At 34.3% G+C, this 17,695-nt stretch overlaps 1 protein-coding gene and 1 long non-coding RNA gene across 6 annotated transcripts in view; one reads left to right on the top strand and one right to left on the bottom strand.

The window, feature by feature from the left end:
* Positions 1 to 1,018: 1,018 nt before the first annotated feature.
* LOC141555084 (uncharacterized) lies at positions 1,019 to 3,438 on the bottom strand. Of its 2 annotated transcripts, none has more exons than XR_012486075.1 (2): positions 3,198 to 3,438; positions 1,019 to 1,981 (listed from the first exon to the last, which is right to left on the bottom strand). It is a non-coding gene; the product is annotated as an uncharacterized LOC141555084 (long non-coding RNA). The 2 variants fall into 2 exon arrangements; XR_012486076.1 differs by having other exon boundaries at positions 2,550 to 3,403.
* Positions 3,439 to 3,597: 159 nt separating this feature from the next.
* ANAPC1 (anaphase promoting complex subunit 1) overlaps positions 3,598 to 17,695 on the top strand; it is a 136,125-nt gene continuing 122,027 nt past the window's right edge. For all 4 annotated transcript variants that reach the window (XR_012486073.1, XR_012486074.1, XM_074287685.1 and 1 more), the window contains exons 1-8: positions 3,598 to 3,912; positions 6,790 to 7,026; positions 7,917 to 8,078; positions 9,966 to 10,017; positions 10,223 to 10,323; positions 11,023 to 11,105; positions 14,008 to 14,081; positions 17,139 to 17,284. Coding sequence is in view for 2 of the 4 variants with exons in the window: in XM_074287685.1 (XP_074143786.1) it covers positions 6,814 to 7,026; positions 7,917 to 8,078; positions 9,966 to 10,017; positions 10,223 to 10,323; positions 11,023 to 11,105; positions 14,008 to 14,081; positions 17,139 to 17,284 (831 nt within the window). In the remaining 2 variants the exon portion in view is untranslated. The remainder of the gene's footprint in view (positions 3,913 to 6,789; positions 7,027 to 7,916; positions 8,079 to 9,965; positions 10,018 to 10,222; positions 10,324 to 11,022; positions 11,106 to 14,007; positions 14,082 to 17,138; positions 17,285 to 17,695) is intronic.

The following is a 17,695-nucleotide window of genomic DNA, read 5'->3' as shown; positions in this document are numbered from 1 at the left end:
TATGGTATATTATATATAATTAATAATATTATATATATATGTATGTATGTATATGTGTGTATATATATATATATATATATATATATATATATATATATATATATATGACTCCTGACTTTTATTTCCATTTCATTCATCTCTCCTTTGATTTTTCAGAATTTTTAAAAAATTATTTAGTTAATGCATTTTGATTTGTTGTTCTAGTCTTTTATTGTTTCAGGTCCAATTCATTGACTTGTTATTTCTCTCTTGATGAAAATATTTAGAGATATAAATTTCCCCTGTAAGAATTATTTTAGTTAATATCCTACAAGTTTTGTTGTATCGTTTCCATATTGAACTTTTCGATGAAAGGTTTTTTGTTTTGTTTCTATAATGTGTCCTTTGACCCACCAATTCTTTATAATTAAATTTTAATTATAAAAAAAAATTTAATCACTAATTTAAAATTCTTTCTTCACTTTATTGAGTATAATTTTTACTGCATTGTACCCAGTAAATGACATGTTTAGTATGTCTTCCTTTTTTTGCATTTTTTTGGTGTGGTCTTTATAATCTGATACATGGTCAGTTTTTATAAAAGGTACTATTCACAGGTGAGATGTATATCAATTCCTTTCTGTTTTTATTCCTATAATTGCCAAAGATATATCATCATGTCTAATTTTTTAAAAAATTACATTCAAGTCCTTAGCTTATCTTTTGTCAATCTTTTTGTTATATTTAAGTTTGAGGTATGTATATTGAGATCTCCCACTGTTTATAGTTTTACTATATTTCCCTTGAAATTCAAAATTCCTCTAAATATTTAAATGCTAGGCTGCTTGGTACAATATATTAAATATTGATATTCATTTTCTATGGTTCATTTTAGCACAATGAAGTTTCCTTGCTTATCTTTTTTATCATTTTTATATTTTCTGTAGCTTTATCTGAAATCATGCTTGCTATGCCTGTTTTTTTTTGGGGGGGGGTTGTTGCTCACACCAAACATAATAAATTTCATTTCAACTACTTGTTTCAACTTCATGTGAATTTTTATTTTACAAGTGTCTTTTTATAAAGAGGGGGAGAAATAAAAGAAGGGAGACAGAGGGAGAGATACACACACATTGAATGCAGACAGAGATAGACACAGAGAGAAATTAGTCAACTCAGGTTGTTTCATTTTGATGTCATCTCTAATATTAGAGTAGTTCAGCCCCGCTTCCTACTCCACATCCCATTGCCACAAATCTAAAAAAATGAAATTACAGATGTCCAGTTATCTGCAGATGCAGCTGATCCCACAGTTTACTTCAATGTGGGATGACTACCAGCTTTCTTTTTTTCTCTTCATTCTCCTAGCTCTCCCTGCCCATAAACTCTTGCTATCACATCTTGTGGAAAAATCTTTCCCTGTCACATAGTTTCTTCTCTTCTTAAATTGAGAAGAACTACATATCCTATAAGTTCTGGGGGCCCGTCAACCCCTTCCCAGGAATTGTTACTTATACAGGTATACCTCAGACAGTGCAAGTTCAGTTCCAGAGCCCTAAACTTAAATCAAGTAACACAATAGTTATAGAAATTTTTTTGTTTTCCAGTGAATATAAAATTTATGTTTACAATATACTCTACTACATGTTCAACAATCTTATGTCTAAAAATGTGTCTTAATTTAAAAATACTCTTTTGCTAAAAATGGCAACCATCATCTGAGTCTTCAGAGAGTCATAATCTTTTTGCTGGTGGTTGCTTTATGTTGATGGCTGCTGACTGATCAGGCTGGTGTTTGGCGATTTCTTAAAAGAAGACAATGAAGCTCACCAGATCGATTGACTTTTGCAAAAGATTTCTCTGTAGCACATGATGCTGTTTGATAGCACTTTAATACAAAATGGAACTCCTTTCAAAATTAAAGTCAATCTTCTCAACTGCTGCTTTATTAATTAAAATTATGTAATATTCTTCAATATTGTGTTTCAGGAAATAAGAAGACCTGGAGAGGTAGATGGGAGAATGGTAGGATATTAGAGCTGTTAGAATGCACACAAAATTACTAATTAAATTCAAGACCTATACAGGTGTGATTTTTGGCACCCCTGGAACAATTAAAGGCAGCATGGAAGATTACTGATCAGAGCTCACCATAACAGATATAATAATAATAATAATAATAATGAAAAAGTTTGAAACATTGGGAGAATTACCAAAATGTTACAGAGACACGATGTAAGAATATATTGTTGAAAAAGTGGTACCAATAAACTTGCTGGATTCGGTTGTCACAGAACTCGGATTTGTAAAAACAAAACTTTCCAAACAAAATAATAAGACTTAAATCAGGGAACCTTTCCAGTATACTGGGAAATGTTTTTAACAATTAGTTCTTGAGAAAACAATACTCATGATGTACTGTTAAATTTACTCTGCATTATTAATATAATAATTATTATTAATCAATCTAGAGACCTTTTTGCTGCCAAGAGTCAATTGGATATTTATATCATTCTAGTGGCAGACGAAATGATCATGTTAAAAACTCAAGCAGTAGGAGATTGTTGTACCTAGCTTTCATTTTATCACAGCCTGTCGCGGCCTTGGCAGGACCAGACCAAATGATCTTGCAGGCCTTATATGAGTGGTACTTCCCCATCCCTGGTACAGACAATAAACAAAAAAAAAAAAACCCCAAGCCCTGATTTGTAGCTGGTCAATCTCTAGTGCTTTGATCTCTGGAATCCTCTCTATCATACCACGGCCTTGAGCTGGGTCTCGAAGGAAGCCAAGCGTTGGGAAAACAAAGAAGTAAATTAAACAGTCCTTATCCTCCAGAAGCCAACATTCTACAAGGAGAAATAACTGATTTGCATATACATATACATATGTATATGCATATGCATATATATGTAGCATATACAAATTATATATGAGTAAGTGTAGGGTAATGGGGAATCCCTAGGTCTACATAAAAGCATATACAAAGTATATGTGGGTAAGTGCAGGGTAATGGGGGACCTCTCGGTCCACTAAAAGCAACGTGGCTGAATTTTAAGAGGGAAAAGGGGGATTTGAAGTGGCAGCGGTTAAGGATGGAGGATATTCCCTGAAAGGAGGCGGAGGTGCATACAGCGTGGGCCAGGGAGGCAGCGGATGGGATAACGGGATGGGGCCAGTTGGTTGGACTGAGGAGGGCTACATGAAGGGTAACGTACATTTCGACCCGTAATTAAGTTGGAGACAGATTATTAATGACTTAAAACTCCATCAAAAGAAAGCAAAAGATCTGTGTTACGGTAAGACTTTTAAATAATTCCCTCCACCCTTAAGTTCCTCCAGCTAAACGCAAAGAAATAAAAAGCTCCAAGGGCCTCCTTCTCAGAGCGGGATGGAGGCGGGTTTCTTTCAGGGTCGGCGTATGAAGACCAGAACTCCAAGAAGCTGCGGAGGATGCTCAGTCCTCGCGGAGGAGGTATGACGACTTTGCCCCGCCCTCCTTCTTTTCATTCGCTCGCTGGCTTCCTCCGCTTTCTGCCTAGGTGGGTCTAGGGTCTCCAGACTCCAAGCGGAGGGCATAAAGGGGCGGAGCCTCTGCTTTCAGACCCCGCCCCTCTAGGACGCGGGGCATGACGGGACATCCAAGATGGCCGCGCCCATTTGAACCTCTCGCCCGAGCCGCTCGCGCGTCCGCCTGCTAGGTCTTCAGCCCTCCCGGATACTAGAGGCACCGCGTCGCCCTCCCGCCTTTCCCGCCACCGCCATCGCTTCCTCCACAGCCCGGGAGGGAGAAGGAGGGAGGGCATGAGAAGTTGCAGCGGCCGAGGAGTCACCGCGACGCATCGCTCCGCTTGCCAGATCCCGTCCTCGCCCCAGTCCCCGCGTCTCCGGGGAGCAGCAGGGGCAGCGCCCGACGTTTCCTGGGTCACTCAGGTGGGCGCGCCCCCCCTCCAGAAGGTGCTGGGGCTAGCCTCGGCCTGGGTCCTCACCCGGAGCCTTCTTCTCCCGGTGTCTTCCCTTCTCCCGCAAGCTTCATTTCACCTCGATGCCCGTGGCCCTGTCGTTTTCTTGGCTTCGGGGTGGTGGGGGGCATCGGGTCTCCCAGAGCAGAGGCTTCCCGGGCTGCGGGCCGGAGGGCTGGCTCCGCGTTGTCCCTTGAGGCAGTAAAGGCGTGTGTAGTCTCGTGGGGCAGTCTGGGCCTTGCCCTGAATCACTTTAAGTTTTGTTTGAGGTGGGGGTGCAAAGGCAGGTGTCTCCCCAGTCAGTGCTGGCAGTCTTCTGCCAGCCGAGAAACTTGCAGCACTCACGCCGCGTCCTGCTCTGCCCCATGCACCTCTCCCTCCCTTCTCTAGTGACCCCAGAAGTTCCCCTCCCCCTCCAGCACGTTTGCCCGCTCCCTCCGTACCTAGGAATCGCAGAAATTCTATAGACAACTATATAACACCTAGACACACACGTATTTGGCGCGAGTATTTTTTCACTCTTAAAGCACTGTTCAATCAAACCAAACTGGCCTCAGGTCAGACACCCCATTTCCTGTCTGTGCCTGCCTCCACGGCCCACTTTTCCTTCTCACTTTCCCTCCCTCTCTTTTTCTCCTCTCTCTCGTCTCTGTTACCTTCACCCCCTCTGTATAGTGAGAGAGAACCAAATCTATAGATTGATAAGTGTATGTGTACACATCCATTACACTTAGAGAAATATCTATCTCTGTTTATATCCCCTTAGAGGCTCTTTCTCGGTCTTCACCACCACTCTAGAAGATAGGAGTTCTTATTCCCATTTTAGAGATGGAGAAGCTGAGGCCCAAAGAGGGTAGGGGATTTTGTTAGGAAGTGTGAGACACTCAGATTCAGCAGTGTAACCATTCCTCCACCTAGCTGCCGCTCAGCACATCTACAGCACTATTACCACGGACCGGGTTTCTTTAATGAGTTCACTTAGAGTCCCCGGTATTTGAACTCATAGCTTCCTGACTTCAGTCCAGTATTCTCCTCCGTGCTTCATGCTGTATCTTCAGATTGTAGTCTTAATGCCATGCTAGGAGAAAGCTGTCTTTCTGAATTTTGAAGTAATGAGCGTGTGTTTAATTTTTTCAAGATTTGAAAATAGAGGCAGCTTTGAGAACCAGTTCGTCAGGTTACATCCTACTTAGGTCAGATAATATTTTGGTAACAGTAAAAAAAAAAATTATATCCCAGCAATTAATAAAATGTAGGTTCTGTGATTTATAATCTGACTTTATAATCCCTTTGTGATTTTACAAGAACAACAGTTCTTGAATTTATAATAACTGACTGCTTTGAGGTCTATAAACCACTTTAGAATATATCTCATTTGAATATGCAATTTTTTTTTAAATGGAGAAGTATTTTTCAGTGGAATTAAAAATGTCCGTATCAAAACCTGCTTTTAGTACTGTGTGAGTTTTTCCCCCCTAAATCTTTTTAAATGTTTTATTTTGAGTAAAAGAATTATTTAGTTCCAACATAATGTGCCTTATTGATAATGTGGTAAGAATGAGTGTTTTAACTTTGGTGCTGAATAGACTTTGATTTTGTCTCCTTTGTACCTTATTCAGTGCTTTACAACTTTGACCTATGTCAAGTTTCACTTAAAATACATTAAATATAAAGATAGGCCTATTTGAAAATGTATCTATTTTCTGTCATTTTTTTCCATAGTGTTTTGCGCTGGAAGAGATTTAAACACAAACAGTGTTTGTGAATTTGTTTTTAAATATTTAGTTAATTGTATTTCAGTATAACTGGGTCCTTTGTAAGCTTATTAATTTAAAATCATTCTATGAAGGGGATCCACAGATGTCATAAGGCCACCAAGGTGTCCATGTCATCAAAAAGAATCCTCAGTCTAGTCCAAGCTCCTCAAGAAGATGTTATCAGATAGTGTATATGAGTGAGATTTCTCTCTATGTAATATAAATCTTATCAAAGGTCTTGCTGTATTTGGTAGCATTATTTCCTTTATCCTCAGAGAAGGAGAAAAGGAGACAAAGCATAACTGAATTATATTTATATATCAAAAAATTACTTGGTGTTTAATCATTTTGATTAAAACATTTTAGTCAACTAAAGGCAGTAGTTTCTGTTAAACTTAAGGTAGTTCTCAACAAATTACAAGTCATATTTTTGGTGTGGCTAAAATTAGCCTGTGATCTCACAGCTGTGGTCTTTAAATGAATTCTGCATACCTTGTAAAATTCTAAGCCACGGAGTAAAAAAGAAACTATGTATGTATGGAAAAATATTGTACTTGAACTTATTCGGATTCAAATTTAGGTTTTGTCACTTAATAAAGTGCCTGTGGGCAAATCATTTTAATCTCAACCTGTTTCCTTACCTGTTACATGTACAGTGATATTCCTGTTAAGGATACTTAGAAGAGTTTTTATAAAACTTGTTCAAATGAATGGAACCATTAATGTAGGGGGGAAAGTTCCGTGGCGTAATGAATAGGGGGGCAGGCTTTGAGTCCAGAAGACCGTGTTTCATCCCTGCCCACGACATAGACACTGAGACCATGAGTAAGTTTCTGAATCTGGAAATATCCCAAGTACTCTAAGACTGGAAAGTAAAGGTGAGTTTCTCATCTCAGTAGAGTTTTTTTCTGGCTTTTCTTATGTAAAGAATCATAGATTGTGAGAATATGATGTAGCAACACACACACACACACACACACACACACACACACAAAATTATAATCCATGGACACAAGTATTCTGAATAATTTTATAGTATTCTTTGTTTAGCTTTGGCTCTGGAAATGGACATATCTTTTATTTTAATGCAGAAATAATGTTGATATTTGGAACCCATGTCGAACATCTATGAAGAGAAGGTAACGATGATTGCAGCAGGGGATTTGCAGGAGTTTGTTCCTTTTGGCCGTGATCACTGCAAGCACCACCCTAATGCGCTGAATCTTCAACTTCGGCAGCTGCAGCCTGCTTCTGAGCTGTGGTCTTCTGATGGAGCTGCTGGTTTGGTGGGATCCCTTCAGGAGGTTACAATCCATGAAAAACAGAAGGTTCTATTAAATTTCCAGTTATATTTTTGAAAACTAGAATAATATAATTTTCCAAGGTAACCTGCATGCAAGCTGAGAAATGACATACAATTTCTAGGATGGAAGTTATTAAATCTGGTGGTAGATATTTTTATTTAAGAGTTTGAAATTTAAAATCTCCCTTAGATAAGTTGTTGTTAAAATGAGGTTTCCAAACTTGTTTTCAAAAAATTGTAATAAATTATTTTCATTTTGTTACACTTTTGTTCATTTAAAAGTCTGTGGTTTTCATGAGACTGCCAAAAGGATTCATGAGACAAAATAGGTTAAGAACTCTGGATTTAGGTTGATTCTTTTTTTTTTAAATTTATGTCCCAGAAATACAAATATCTTCATGTTTTGGTTGTTATAATTGTGCTTTTCCTAGAGTAAAAATTCATTTGATTATCATCTAAGTTCACTACTGCATACTCATTCAGCAAAAAATTTGATTATTTATGGGGATATGGAAGAAAATTGGATATGATCTTCACATTCAAAGATCTTAAATTTTATTGAAAGAGACAAGAAAACTGTCAGCATCAGTGCATATGAGTTTCTCTGCATGTTATTTCTGGTCTCAGAGATGGGTCTGAGTAATATTTCTTGCATATTTATATTTTCTGTTTAGCAGAGTCATAGATACATATCATAAAGCTTAATATTAGTAAAATCTTAAGTTCCTGCTCAAAGTTTCTTATATAGTATAATTAAAATATCAGTATTTGCCTTGCTTTAAGAATTTTGTAGTAGTCTTAAGAATATTTTTACTCTATTAATTAGTGAGTCAAATGAGACACATTTTTAAAGGTAGTATTTAAGAAGAATTTAATGTTTTCTGACTCCTATTTCCATTTTCTAAATCTCTTCAGGAAAGCTGGCATTTAAGAAAAGGTATAAGTGATGTTGGAGAAGAAGTTGAATATGATGAAGAATTATATGTGGCTGGTAATATGGTCATCTGGAGCAAAGGAAGTAAAAGTCAAGCTTCTGCTGTTTATAAAGCTTTTACAGTGGATAGTCCTGTTCTTCAGGTTAGAAATTAAGTTTTAATACATGAATGACAATGCATTGCTTAAATCCTTTCTCAATACATTTTATTTTTAGTTTTCTTCATATTCAACAATAGTAATAAAAAATTTATAGGGTGGGATATTTTATGTAATTTATGTGCCAAAAATAAAAGATTATATTGTTTTGTTTATATTATGTCTTGCTTACATTCTTTTTTTGCTTGTTTGTAGAGGATATAAATTATCTTCAAAAAATCTGTCTTAACTTTTTTATAAAATTTTAAAGGGACTTTAAAGGGAATTATAAAAAATAAGCATTGCTCTTGGGGTAAAAAAAAAAAAAAAGTTTTAATCTCTGATGATCCTTCATCTTTTATTGTAGCCCCTAATATCACCTGAGATTGTAATTTGATGATAGTATTCTTGATATTCTCCCCCTTTACCTCTGTAGATTTCAGGAGCCCTGGTTTCACCTTTTATCTTTGCCTGTGACTAGCTTTGAGATCTTATGCACATTAGGCATCAGTTACAACTGCAAAATGGGGAGATTGGATTAGATAATCTTGAAGTCTTTTCCTAGCTCTAAAATTTCATAGGCTTGTGAAGTTTTCTCCTTTGGATTTGAGTCTAACTCAGTAGGTTGCAGGATGTTTGGTGCCATGTACATAGAGTATGTGGTCTAAAATCAGGAACACTCATCTTCCTGAGTGTAATTCCAGCCACAGATGCTTACAAGCTTTGTAACTTTGGGCAAGTCATTTAATCCTGTTTAACTCAGTTTCCTCATCTGTAAAATGATCTAGAGAAGGAACTACTCCAGTATCTTTGCCAAGAAAACCCCCAAGAGGCCAGATAGACAGCAGTAGGTTAGAGTGTTAGGCTTAGAATTGAGAAAATCTGGATTCATTTTCCACCTCTAATGTTTATTAGTTTGTGACCTTGGACAAATCACTTGACCTCAGTCATAATAGCACCTTATCTTGCTAGATTATAAGGCTCAAGCAAGCTAATATTTGTTAAAAAAAAATGTTTAGCATAGTGCCTGACACAGAATAGATACTGTATAAATGCATATTCCTTTTTTTCTTCCACACTTATCTTAAAAGTCTTTTGCACATATAGTTATATGTTTTTGTAGCAATAATTTCTACCAAGCCTCACTTTATTTTTTCCTCACTTTTCAGGTGCTTTATCTAGTGATGGTCTATATGACTCTTAGGTTTATATTTATTTTTCAAGTGGATCTATGATTATATTGATTTAGAGGAACTAGTGAGGAACTTTCTCTCTGTGTGTAGATCAGCATCTTTAGCAGTGTAAGCATGTAGACTTTAGACAATCTCCTAGGCACCCAACCAGCCAGTATCAGAAGCCAGATGCTTTCATCATCTCTCTAACCCCAAGACAAGCTGCTGATCCTCTATGCCCAATGTTGTATTGCTATTTTCTTTTTCTCTTAGCTTTTTTTTAAGAAAGAAGGCCAATTTGCGTCTTGCCAGAGAGGTCATAGATTTAAAATGTAGAGTAAGATACAGATTTTTAGAATTAGTAGAAACTAGTTTTGCTGGACAGTGCATATTGGTTATGAGTCTCTTTTTTTCTTTTAAAAAAAATTGTTCCTGAGGGTAGGCAAGGATAAAGGGATAAAATATTATAAATGATTTTGAGGACCTTAATTAGGGCGCAGAACACATAGATTCTAAAATAAATAATTATTTTGGGGATTAAAAAAAAAGATAATAAAATTTCACTTCAAATGATTGTACAGGAGAGTTTTTTGTTTTTATTTTACAAATGAAAGTCTTAATTGGGTCTCTTGTTGGAAAGGAAGGAAAAACATTTCCTAGATACTGATTTCTTTTTCTTTTTTTTTTTTTTTTTAAAGTAAACTTGTTGTTTTGATTTTAGGCACTCTGGTGTGACTTCATTATATCACAGGATAAATCTGAAAAAGATGATAGTAAGTTTCTTTTTTCTTTCAACTTTATTTCATCTTGGGGTACATTCTGTCATCTATTTATATGAGTTCTACTCTACCTAAGTTAATTTGTAATATTTTCCTAATAACACAATTGTTTGCATATTGAAAAGATGTGGCTATAGGATTAAATAACATAACATAATAATAATAAAATAAATAACCTTTATGTTTTCTTTAATTTCAGATAGCAATGAAGTAGAAAAATGCATATGCATATTACAAAGTTCTTGCATAAATGTGCATAGCATGGAGGGGAAGGATTATATAGCTTCCTTACCTTTTCAGGTAAGCTTATTTAAAACTTTCATCTTTTTGCATTTATTTTCAGTTTATGGATAGTTTTATGATAAACTATTGCATATTAATGGTCAGCAATATAAATACTGAGCTTGTGAGAATATTATCACTTTAAATTACTAAATGGTGATTATATTCCCTTCACTTAAGGTTTGTTCATTCTCCATGAGGGAAAAAAAATTGTGTGGTGAGATTTAGAAATACTAAATCATAGTTATACTCTATAAATCATTTTGATTAAAATTGAATGAATTGTTGATTTTATTTTTCATTATTGAATGATTATAGATTAACAAGAATAGTATTGATTAGGTTAAAATACACATTTTTGAATGTTTAGAATGTTTAGATCAGGTTAAAAAAATCTTGATTATATTTAGGAATCTCCTGTTCCTTTTCTGTACTTTATTAATTGTATTCTTTTCTGATAACCTCATGTTGTTCTGAAAGCTTAGTACCCAGTGTTCTATTTTAAGTCTAGGTTTTAATCATGAGATTTTGAAAGTACAAATACTATTTCATCCTTGGGGTAGCTAAATTAAAATTTTTCTAGAAATGATGTGCCTTTATTGTGTCCTTATTGAAGTAGGGAAAAAAATCTCCAATGTATTGTTAGGATCCCAAAATTATTTTGTTAATATAATGCCTTAATTTCTTTTTTTTCCTCCTTCCCCTCCCAACTGGTAGGTGGCAAATGTCTGGCCTACCAAATATGGTTTATTATTTGAAAGAAGCAGTTCTGCACATGAAGTACCGCCAACTCCACCCAGGTATTCATTGAAGAATTTGAATTGAATTGAAAGAATTCATTTTGACTATTTTTTATTGGACTGTTATAAAGCAACATTTCTTTTGTATTTTTTTTTAGATTGATGCAGATAAATGTTTATTAAAAACCAGTTTGATAGTAATAAAAATAGACTACAGCTTTGAAAAAGAAAAATGAAAACTATCAGAAATCCTTAATTTTTTTTTCTAAATATTCAATAATGAAAACTAAAACAACTTTGTGATATTTTAAGCAGAATGAGGAAATATGATAAAAGATGTTAGAAAGACTATGGCAAATTAGGCTTATTAATTCATTTTTGGTGGAATTACAAATAGATTTAATCTATTCTAGAAACTTATTTTGAATCATGAATGGTTATTAAATTGTACTCTTTGTCCCAAAGATCCCACAGTTTGGAATATATCTAAAGAAGTTACTTGTAGTAGAAAAAAAAAAGTCCAAATATACAAAAAAATGTATTCACTATCTCTGGAGTAGTTGAAAAATTTATGGTATTTCACAAGGCAAAATTTCTTACAAGCAAATGTTTGGGAGAGACCATTTATGGATATTATGCGTTTTATTGACCATTCCTTTCATTTGGCATTTAATCATTTATTGTTTTGTGTTATTATTTAACTGTGTGTATGTCTTTTCTCCCTTTTTACCTTGTAAAGTCTTTGAAAGCAAGGATATAGAATGCCTTGCAAAATGCTAGGCACACAGTAGGTGTTTAGTAACTTTTTTTTTTTTTTTAAAGACTGGGTCTCCCTATTTTACTCAGGCTATGGGTCCAGTACCAAAACTGATCAGCACAGAAACTTTATCGTGCTCTATTTGGTTGAGCTGAGATGATTTGCCCCTCCTTAGGCAGCCTGGTAGTTCTCTTTTTCTGTGATTAATCATATTGGTGCCAGACTTAGTGCACACAGCTTCCCTGTAGCTCAGAACTTCCAAGCTTAAGTGATCCAGCATCCTCAGTCTCTCTGGTGTTAGGGACTGCAGGCATGTGCCATCACACTTGGATCAGTGTTATTTTTTTTTTTATTAATAATGGATTTTGAAACTTTTTCAAAGGGAGAGATAAAAAAAGTACTTAAAGTTCACTTTAAATTATAAATCCCTAAAAGACTTCTCATGTTGCTAAATGAAGAGTATGGACATGCTTCTTTCTGAGAAGATACAAATCTGTTAATATTTTGATTAGTACAGAGAAGTTGCTTGTAGAAATATGATTTTATTCTAAATTTTAGTAGAATCAATTTCATTAAGGGATTTTAGTAGAATAAAGTATCTTAATTAATAAATCTTTATTAATTTTCTTCTGAATTAAATACTGGTTATTTATAGTACAGAGATGGGATAGAGGGGCTTAATTATTCCTTTTGCTGTGCCTGTGAACAAGTCATGTAATGATTGCCCAGGCACTTCTCTAAGACTGTTTATAAGCATTAAAGGGAACACCAAGAATTTTCCTCATTGATGAAGTCACAGGTCTGAACATCCTTCAGAATATGCTTTTGGAAGGAATTATGAAAATTGGAAGAGGTTGGAGGTGATAGTAAACTGGAAAAAAAGTTATAGTAACTGGGATAGAAGCATAAGAATAGGTAAAGAAGAATTGGCTTTTGATCAAAAGTTAGCTTATGTATCCATGGTTTTTTTTTTTTTTTTTAAATACATTTTTATTGATCATTTTTACATCACATCTATTTTTCCTTTCTTTCTTTCTTTCTTTTCCATCACAGTGTCCTCCCTTATAATAATTAATTTTAAAGAAAAAAAGAAAAATCAGCAAAACTGTTTATTCTTTTTCCCTTTCCTTTACCTCTTCCTAGAGTAGGGGAAGCTGTTTTCTTATTTTCTCATATCTCCTTTTTGAGGCCAGCCTTATTCTTTATAATTGTGCATGAATCATTTTCTTTTAAAAATATTTTTGTTGATAACTTTGGTTTTTTATAACTCCATAGTTTTCCTCAATATTCCGTATTACAAATAGTATTGTTAAAGTACAAAAAAAGAAGGAACGATCATCCCAGTTTATCAATATATTGACAAAGCTTGAAAATATGTGCAATGAATAGCAGCTGGGGTTTGGTTGAATCCATCATCTTACGTTTGTTTTTTGGAGCCATGCCTGTTCTTTGTAATTTTTGCAGCATTCACTTTTGATTGTGTGTGTGTGTGTTTGATTCTGATTACTTTATTCAGCATCATCCATTTAGATTTTTCCATACTTTTCATTATTCATCATTACTAATAGTCTGGTAATTTTCCATTGTGTTCATGTGCCACTGCTATTCCCTAATTGAAGGGCATCTACATGATTTTCCAATGGCATCTATATGCCATTCCAAAAAATAGTGCTATAAATGTTTTAGTATATGTGTCAGCTTTCTTCATATCAATAGCTGCTTTGGGGTAAAAGCCCAGGAATGGAATCTCTAGGGCAGAGGTTATGGACCTTTTAGTTACTTAATTTGTATAATTTCACATTGCTTTCTAAAATGTTTGAACCATTTCACAGCCCTAACAGAAATACTTTAGTGTGCCTGTCTTTTCATATCCTTTCCAACATTGACTATTTCTGTCATTTTTCATTATGCTAGTTTGCTAGGTATGAGATAAAACCTCAGAATTGGTTTGACTTGCATTTCTCTTACTGTTGGTCATTTCAAGCATTCTCATGGGGTGATTAATATTTACTTATTACTACATCTTATACAAGCTCTTTTGAGAGCTGTTTGTTCGTATCCTTTGACCACTTATTTTTAACTCTGATTGATTTTATAATTTAGGGCAGTCCTCTATAAGAAAAAATTAATGTTTGTGCTATCTAATGAGATCATTATATTTGTTTTAGCGCTCATTTCATTTAATTTTTCTCTTTTTTTTCCTAGAGAACCTTTACCCACTATGTTTAGTATGCTGCATCCACTAGATGAAATAACCCCTGTTGTTTGTAAATCTGGAGGTAAGTGGATTTTATGGCTGTACATTGAGTTAAGGGTGAATTTTTATTATTTGTTTTTAAAATATATTAAAAGCAGTCATTTTTATGTGTTACAATATGGGATATGTACTTAAGTGATTCAAAACATTTGTAGTTTTTTAATGTTCTTTAATAGATGGTTTCCTGAGCGTTTGGCCAGAAAAATTTTATCACCTTGTGGCTAGCTAGATTTCTATTGATAATATCTGAACTTAGCTAGTTCTTAGTCCACTATGCCTTTCTTTGATTTTGCAATCTAATTAGATTATTTTTGCATGGTAAAAACTATGTATTTTTTCCAACTGCTGTCTTATCCTTGTAGAGTCTTCATCCCCACTGAGGCATCACAGTAGAACTATAATCAAATATTATATACTATTAAAATGTTAATTTTTGAATCTATGATTAGACTCATGTAGGGAAATTCAATCAGTTCAGAAGAGAGAGGAAACTTTCTGGAAGAAATTCTTTAGAAACATTTATGATTAGAATAAAAATGGTGAATTGATCAAAGTAGTTCTTAATCTAGGATTCCATAGATAAACTTTAAGTTGTTTGTGGGCTTGAATAAGAAAAAATTTAAGGCCTTATCTCACTTACTCTCTTTCTTTACTTTATTATTTTATTTATGAATTAAAAAAAAAAAATAATAGAAGGGGTTTTTAGATTTTACCAGCTGTGAAGTGGTTCATGACATAAAAAAAGTTTTAAGAGTTTCTTACCTAAATAGACCTTGTGTTTGCCAGAGAATTACCGACCAACTTAAATTTTGAAAAGACTTAGAAGATATAGAAGCAAGACTAAATAATGAACTGTGGATTTTAAAGCATGATATGGCCCTAGAAAAATGATGTCAGACTTTCTTAAGCCTCACAAACAACAGGGGTTATTTCATCTAGTGTATGCAGCACACTGAACATAGTGGGTAAAGGTTCTCTAGAAAAAAAAAAAGAGAGAGAGAGAGAAATTAAATGAAATGAGCGCTAAAACAAATATAATTATCTTATTAGATAACACAAACATTAATTTTTTCTTGTAGAGGACTGCTCTAAATTATAAAATCAATCAGAATTATAAATAAGTGGTCAAAGGATATATGAACAAACATCTTAAGTAGATAAGAAAGTAGACAAGGTAGAAAAGAAAAACTTAATTTAATAAAATATAATTTGGGGTGAAAAAGTTAGATTGGGGAGATGAGCATTAAAGAAGAGACTGTCCTGATGTTTAGAAATGGGAGGGATAATAATTGGTGAGGAGTTAGAATTATTTAATTTTTAATTTGTTTCTGTTCTCCTAATCTTAAAGATTTTAGAACTAGAAAGAACAGAAGAAAAATGATTAATTGGGAATTAATATTCAGGTTAAGCTAGGAAATTTAATGTCACTTGGACCAGAAGGATTATATACAAAAGAATTGGCAAATTGTTGAACTGTTGGCAGTGATCTCTTGAAAAGTCTTCATAATTTGCCAACCATTGGGCAGAACGTCAGACCAAATCTAGTAAGATGAATTTTGATAGAGGTTAATGTCAAGTGCTTCATTTGTATTTTTAAAAAAATCAACTTTATTTACAAATGGAGGAAATGTGGCTAAAAATAGCAATTTGTCTGAAAATGTGTTTTTTTTTTTTTTTTTTTTTTGGTTTTGTTTTTTTTAGTGGATTGTTAGGTCAGTATGAGTCAATGTGATCTGGCAGTTTAGAAAACCAATGTAATTATAGGCTGCCTTTAAAAAGGGAGAGGGCAGGAATTATTGGAGAAATATTAGTCTTGCTATATTATTATGCTGTATAATCAAGTCATCATATATTTATTAAGCACCCACTACAAAAAAGGGTTGTTCTTAAGGATTTCACAGTCAGGTGGGGAAAATGACCTGTTAATAACTATATACATGTGAGATATATACACAAAATAAATTGATAATAATTTTAGGACATTATCACTAAAAAGAATTGTGGAAGCTTCTTGTAGTAGGTTGAATTTTATCCTGGACCTGAAAGAAGCTATGAGAGTGGAAAGAATTCCAGGCATGGGGGCATAGTCCATAAAAAATTCCCAGTTGAGGGAAAGAATATGTGTGAGGAACAGCCAGGAACCTATTGTCAATGGTCTAGAGACTATTCCTACATTTTTTTAAGTATTTGAAAACATTATTCTGAAAAGGGTTCCAAAGGCTTTCTGGCATTTAGTAGGCACTTAATAAATGTTTATTGATTGTTTCACTAGACTGTCAAAGGGGAATCCATAACACACACAAAAAAAGATTTAAGAATTCCTAATTTGGACCATAGTGTGCATAAAGGAAAATAATTTGTATGTAATAAGGTAGGAAAGGTAATCTGGCACAAAATTTTAACAAGCTTTTAATATTGGAGTTTATATTTGGCCATTGGAGTTTGATAAAAGAATGACATGGTCAGACTTTTACTTGATGATGATCACTTTGATCATTGTGGAGAGAGACTTGAAACAAGGAAACCAATTAGGAAGCTATTAAGAAATGATCAAGGTTTGAACTTGACTAGTGGCTATGCCAGTGAGGAGAGGGAAATGACTTGAAAGAGGGTAAGAGTAATAAGGCCTTTCAATTGACTAAATAGTCAGTTTTTTACATGGGAAGAATAAGTTGCATGAGTATAAGTTGCTGAGAATGACACTGAGGTAGTGAACTTGAGTAATTAGAAGAATAAGGGGAAGTTCAGTGGAAATAGAGAAGTTTGGAAGAGAGTGGATTTTTGGGATAGATAATATGTTCAGTTTGAGATCTGATGAGTTTCAGATAGTCCCTGAAGCTTTTTGTAATTCTGCCATTCAAGTAAGAGTGTTAAAAATAAAGGATAAAGTATGCACTACATTTAAAAATTTTTATATTGTATATTCCTTGCCCCACTTTTCTTTGTATTGTATGTGTTTTTAATGTTAAATCTTGATTTTTAAAAGATAGGGCTCCCATCTTTTTTAGTCAAGTATCTGATTGGTGACTGATTTTTAGTTGAGCCTTTATTTTCATTATTACTGCTCTTTTTACTCTAGGTCTTTTTGGAACATCAAGGGTACAATATGTTGCAGATAATGCAATGAAAATTGTTTTTCTAAATGCTGACCCTTCTATCATAATGACATATGATGCCATTCAGGGTTTACATTCTCTCTGGATTCTGCGCAGAGTGAAACCTGAGGTAAGAAAACAAAAGTAAGTCAGTGTTTGCCAAATTCAAAATATTAGTAATCCTTGCTCCCTGCTTATGTTAAAGGAATCTAAGAAATATTTTTTTCTGACACATATTACACAGCTGTGTGTTTGATAGTAGCTGACATATATATAGTACTTTAAATTTTGTAAAACACTTTATACACTATTTCTTTTGATCCTTATAACACTTTGAGATAGCATTATTGGGTGTGATCTCACAGCTAGTCAGTATCACAGGTAGAATTCAGGTCTTTTAGGTTCTAAGTATGTCATTGACTCCACTGTGACATGCTGGCTTTCCGAAAAAATTGTAGTCTGGGAGTCAGGAAACCTGAGTTCAAGTTTTATTTCTACCACTTTTTAGCCATGTGACCTGTGGCAAATAAAAAAAAAGGGG

Source organism: Sminthopsis crassicaudata, chromosome 2, assembly GCF_048593235.1.
Source record: "Sminthopsis crassicaudata isolate SCR6 chromosome 2, ASM4859323v1, whole genome shotgun sequence".
Lineage (NCBI taxonomy): Eukaryota > Metazoa > Chordata > Mammalia > Dasyuromorphia > Dasyuridae > Sminthopsis > Sminthopsis crassicaudata.
Note: the sequence above shows the minus strand (reverse complement) of the source record. Positions and strands in the feature narration are given on the sequence as shown.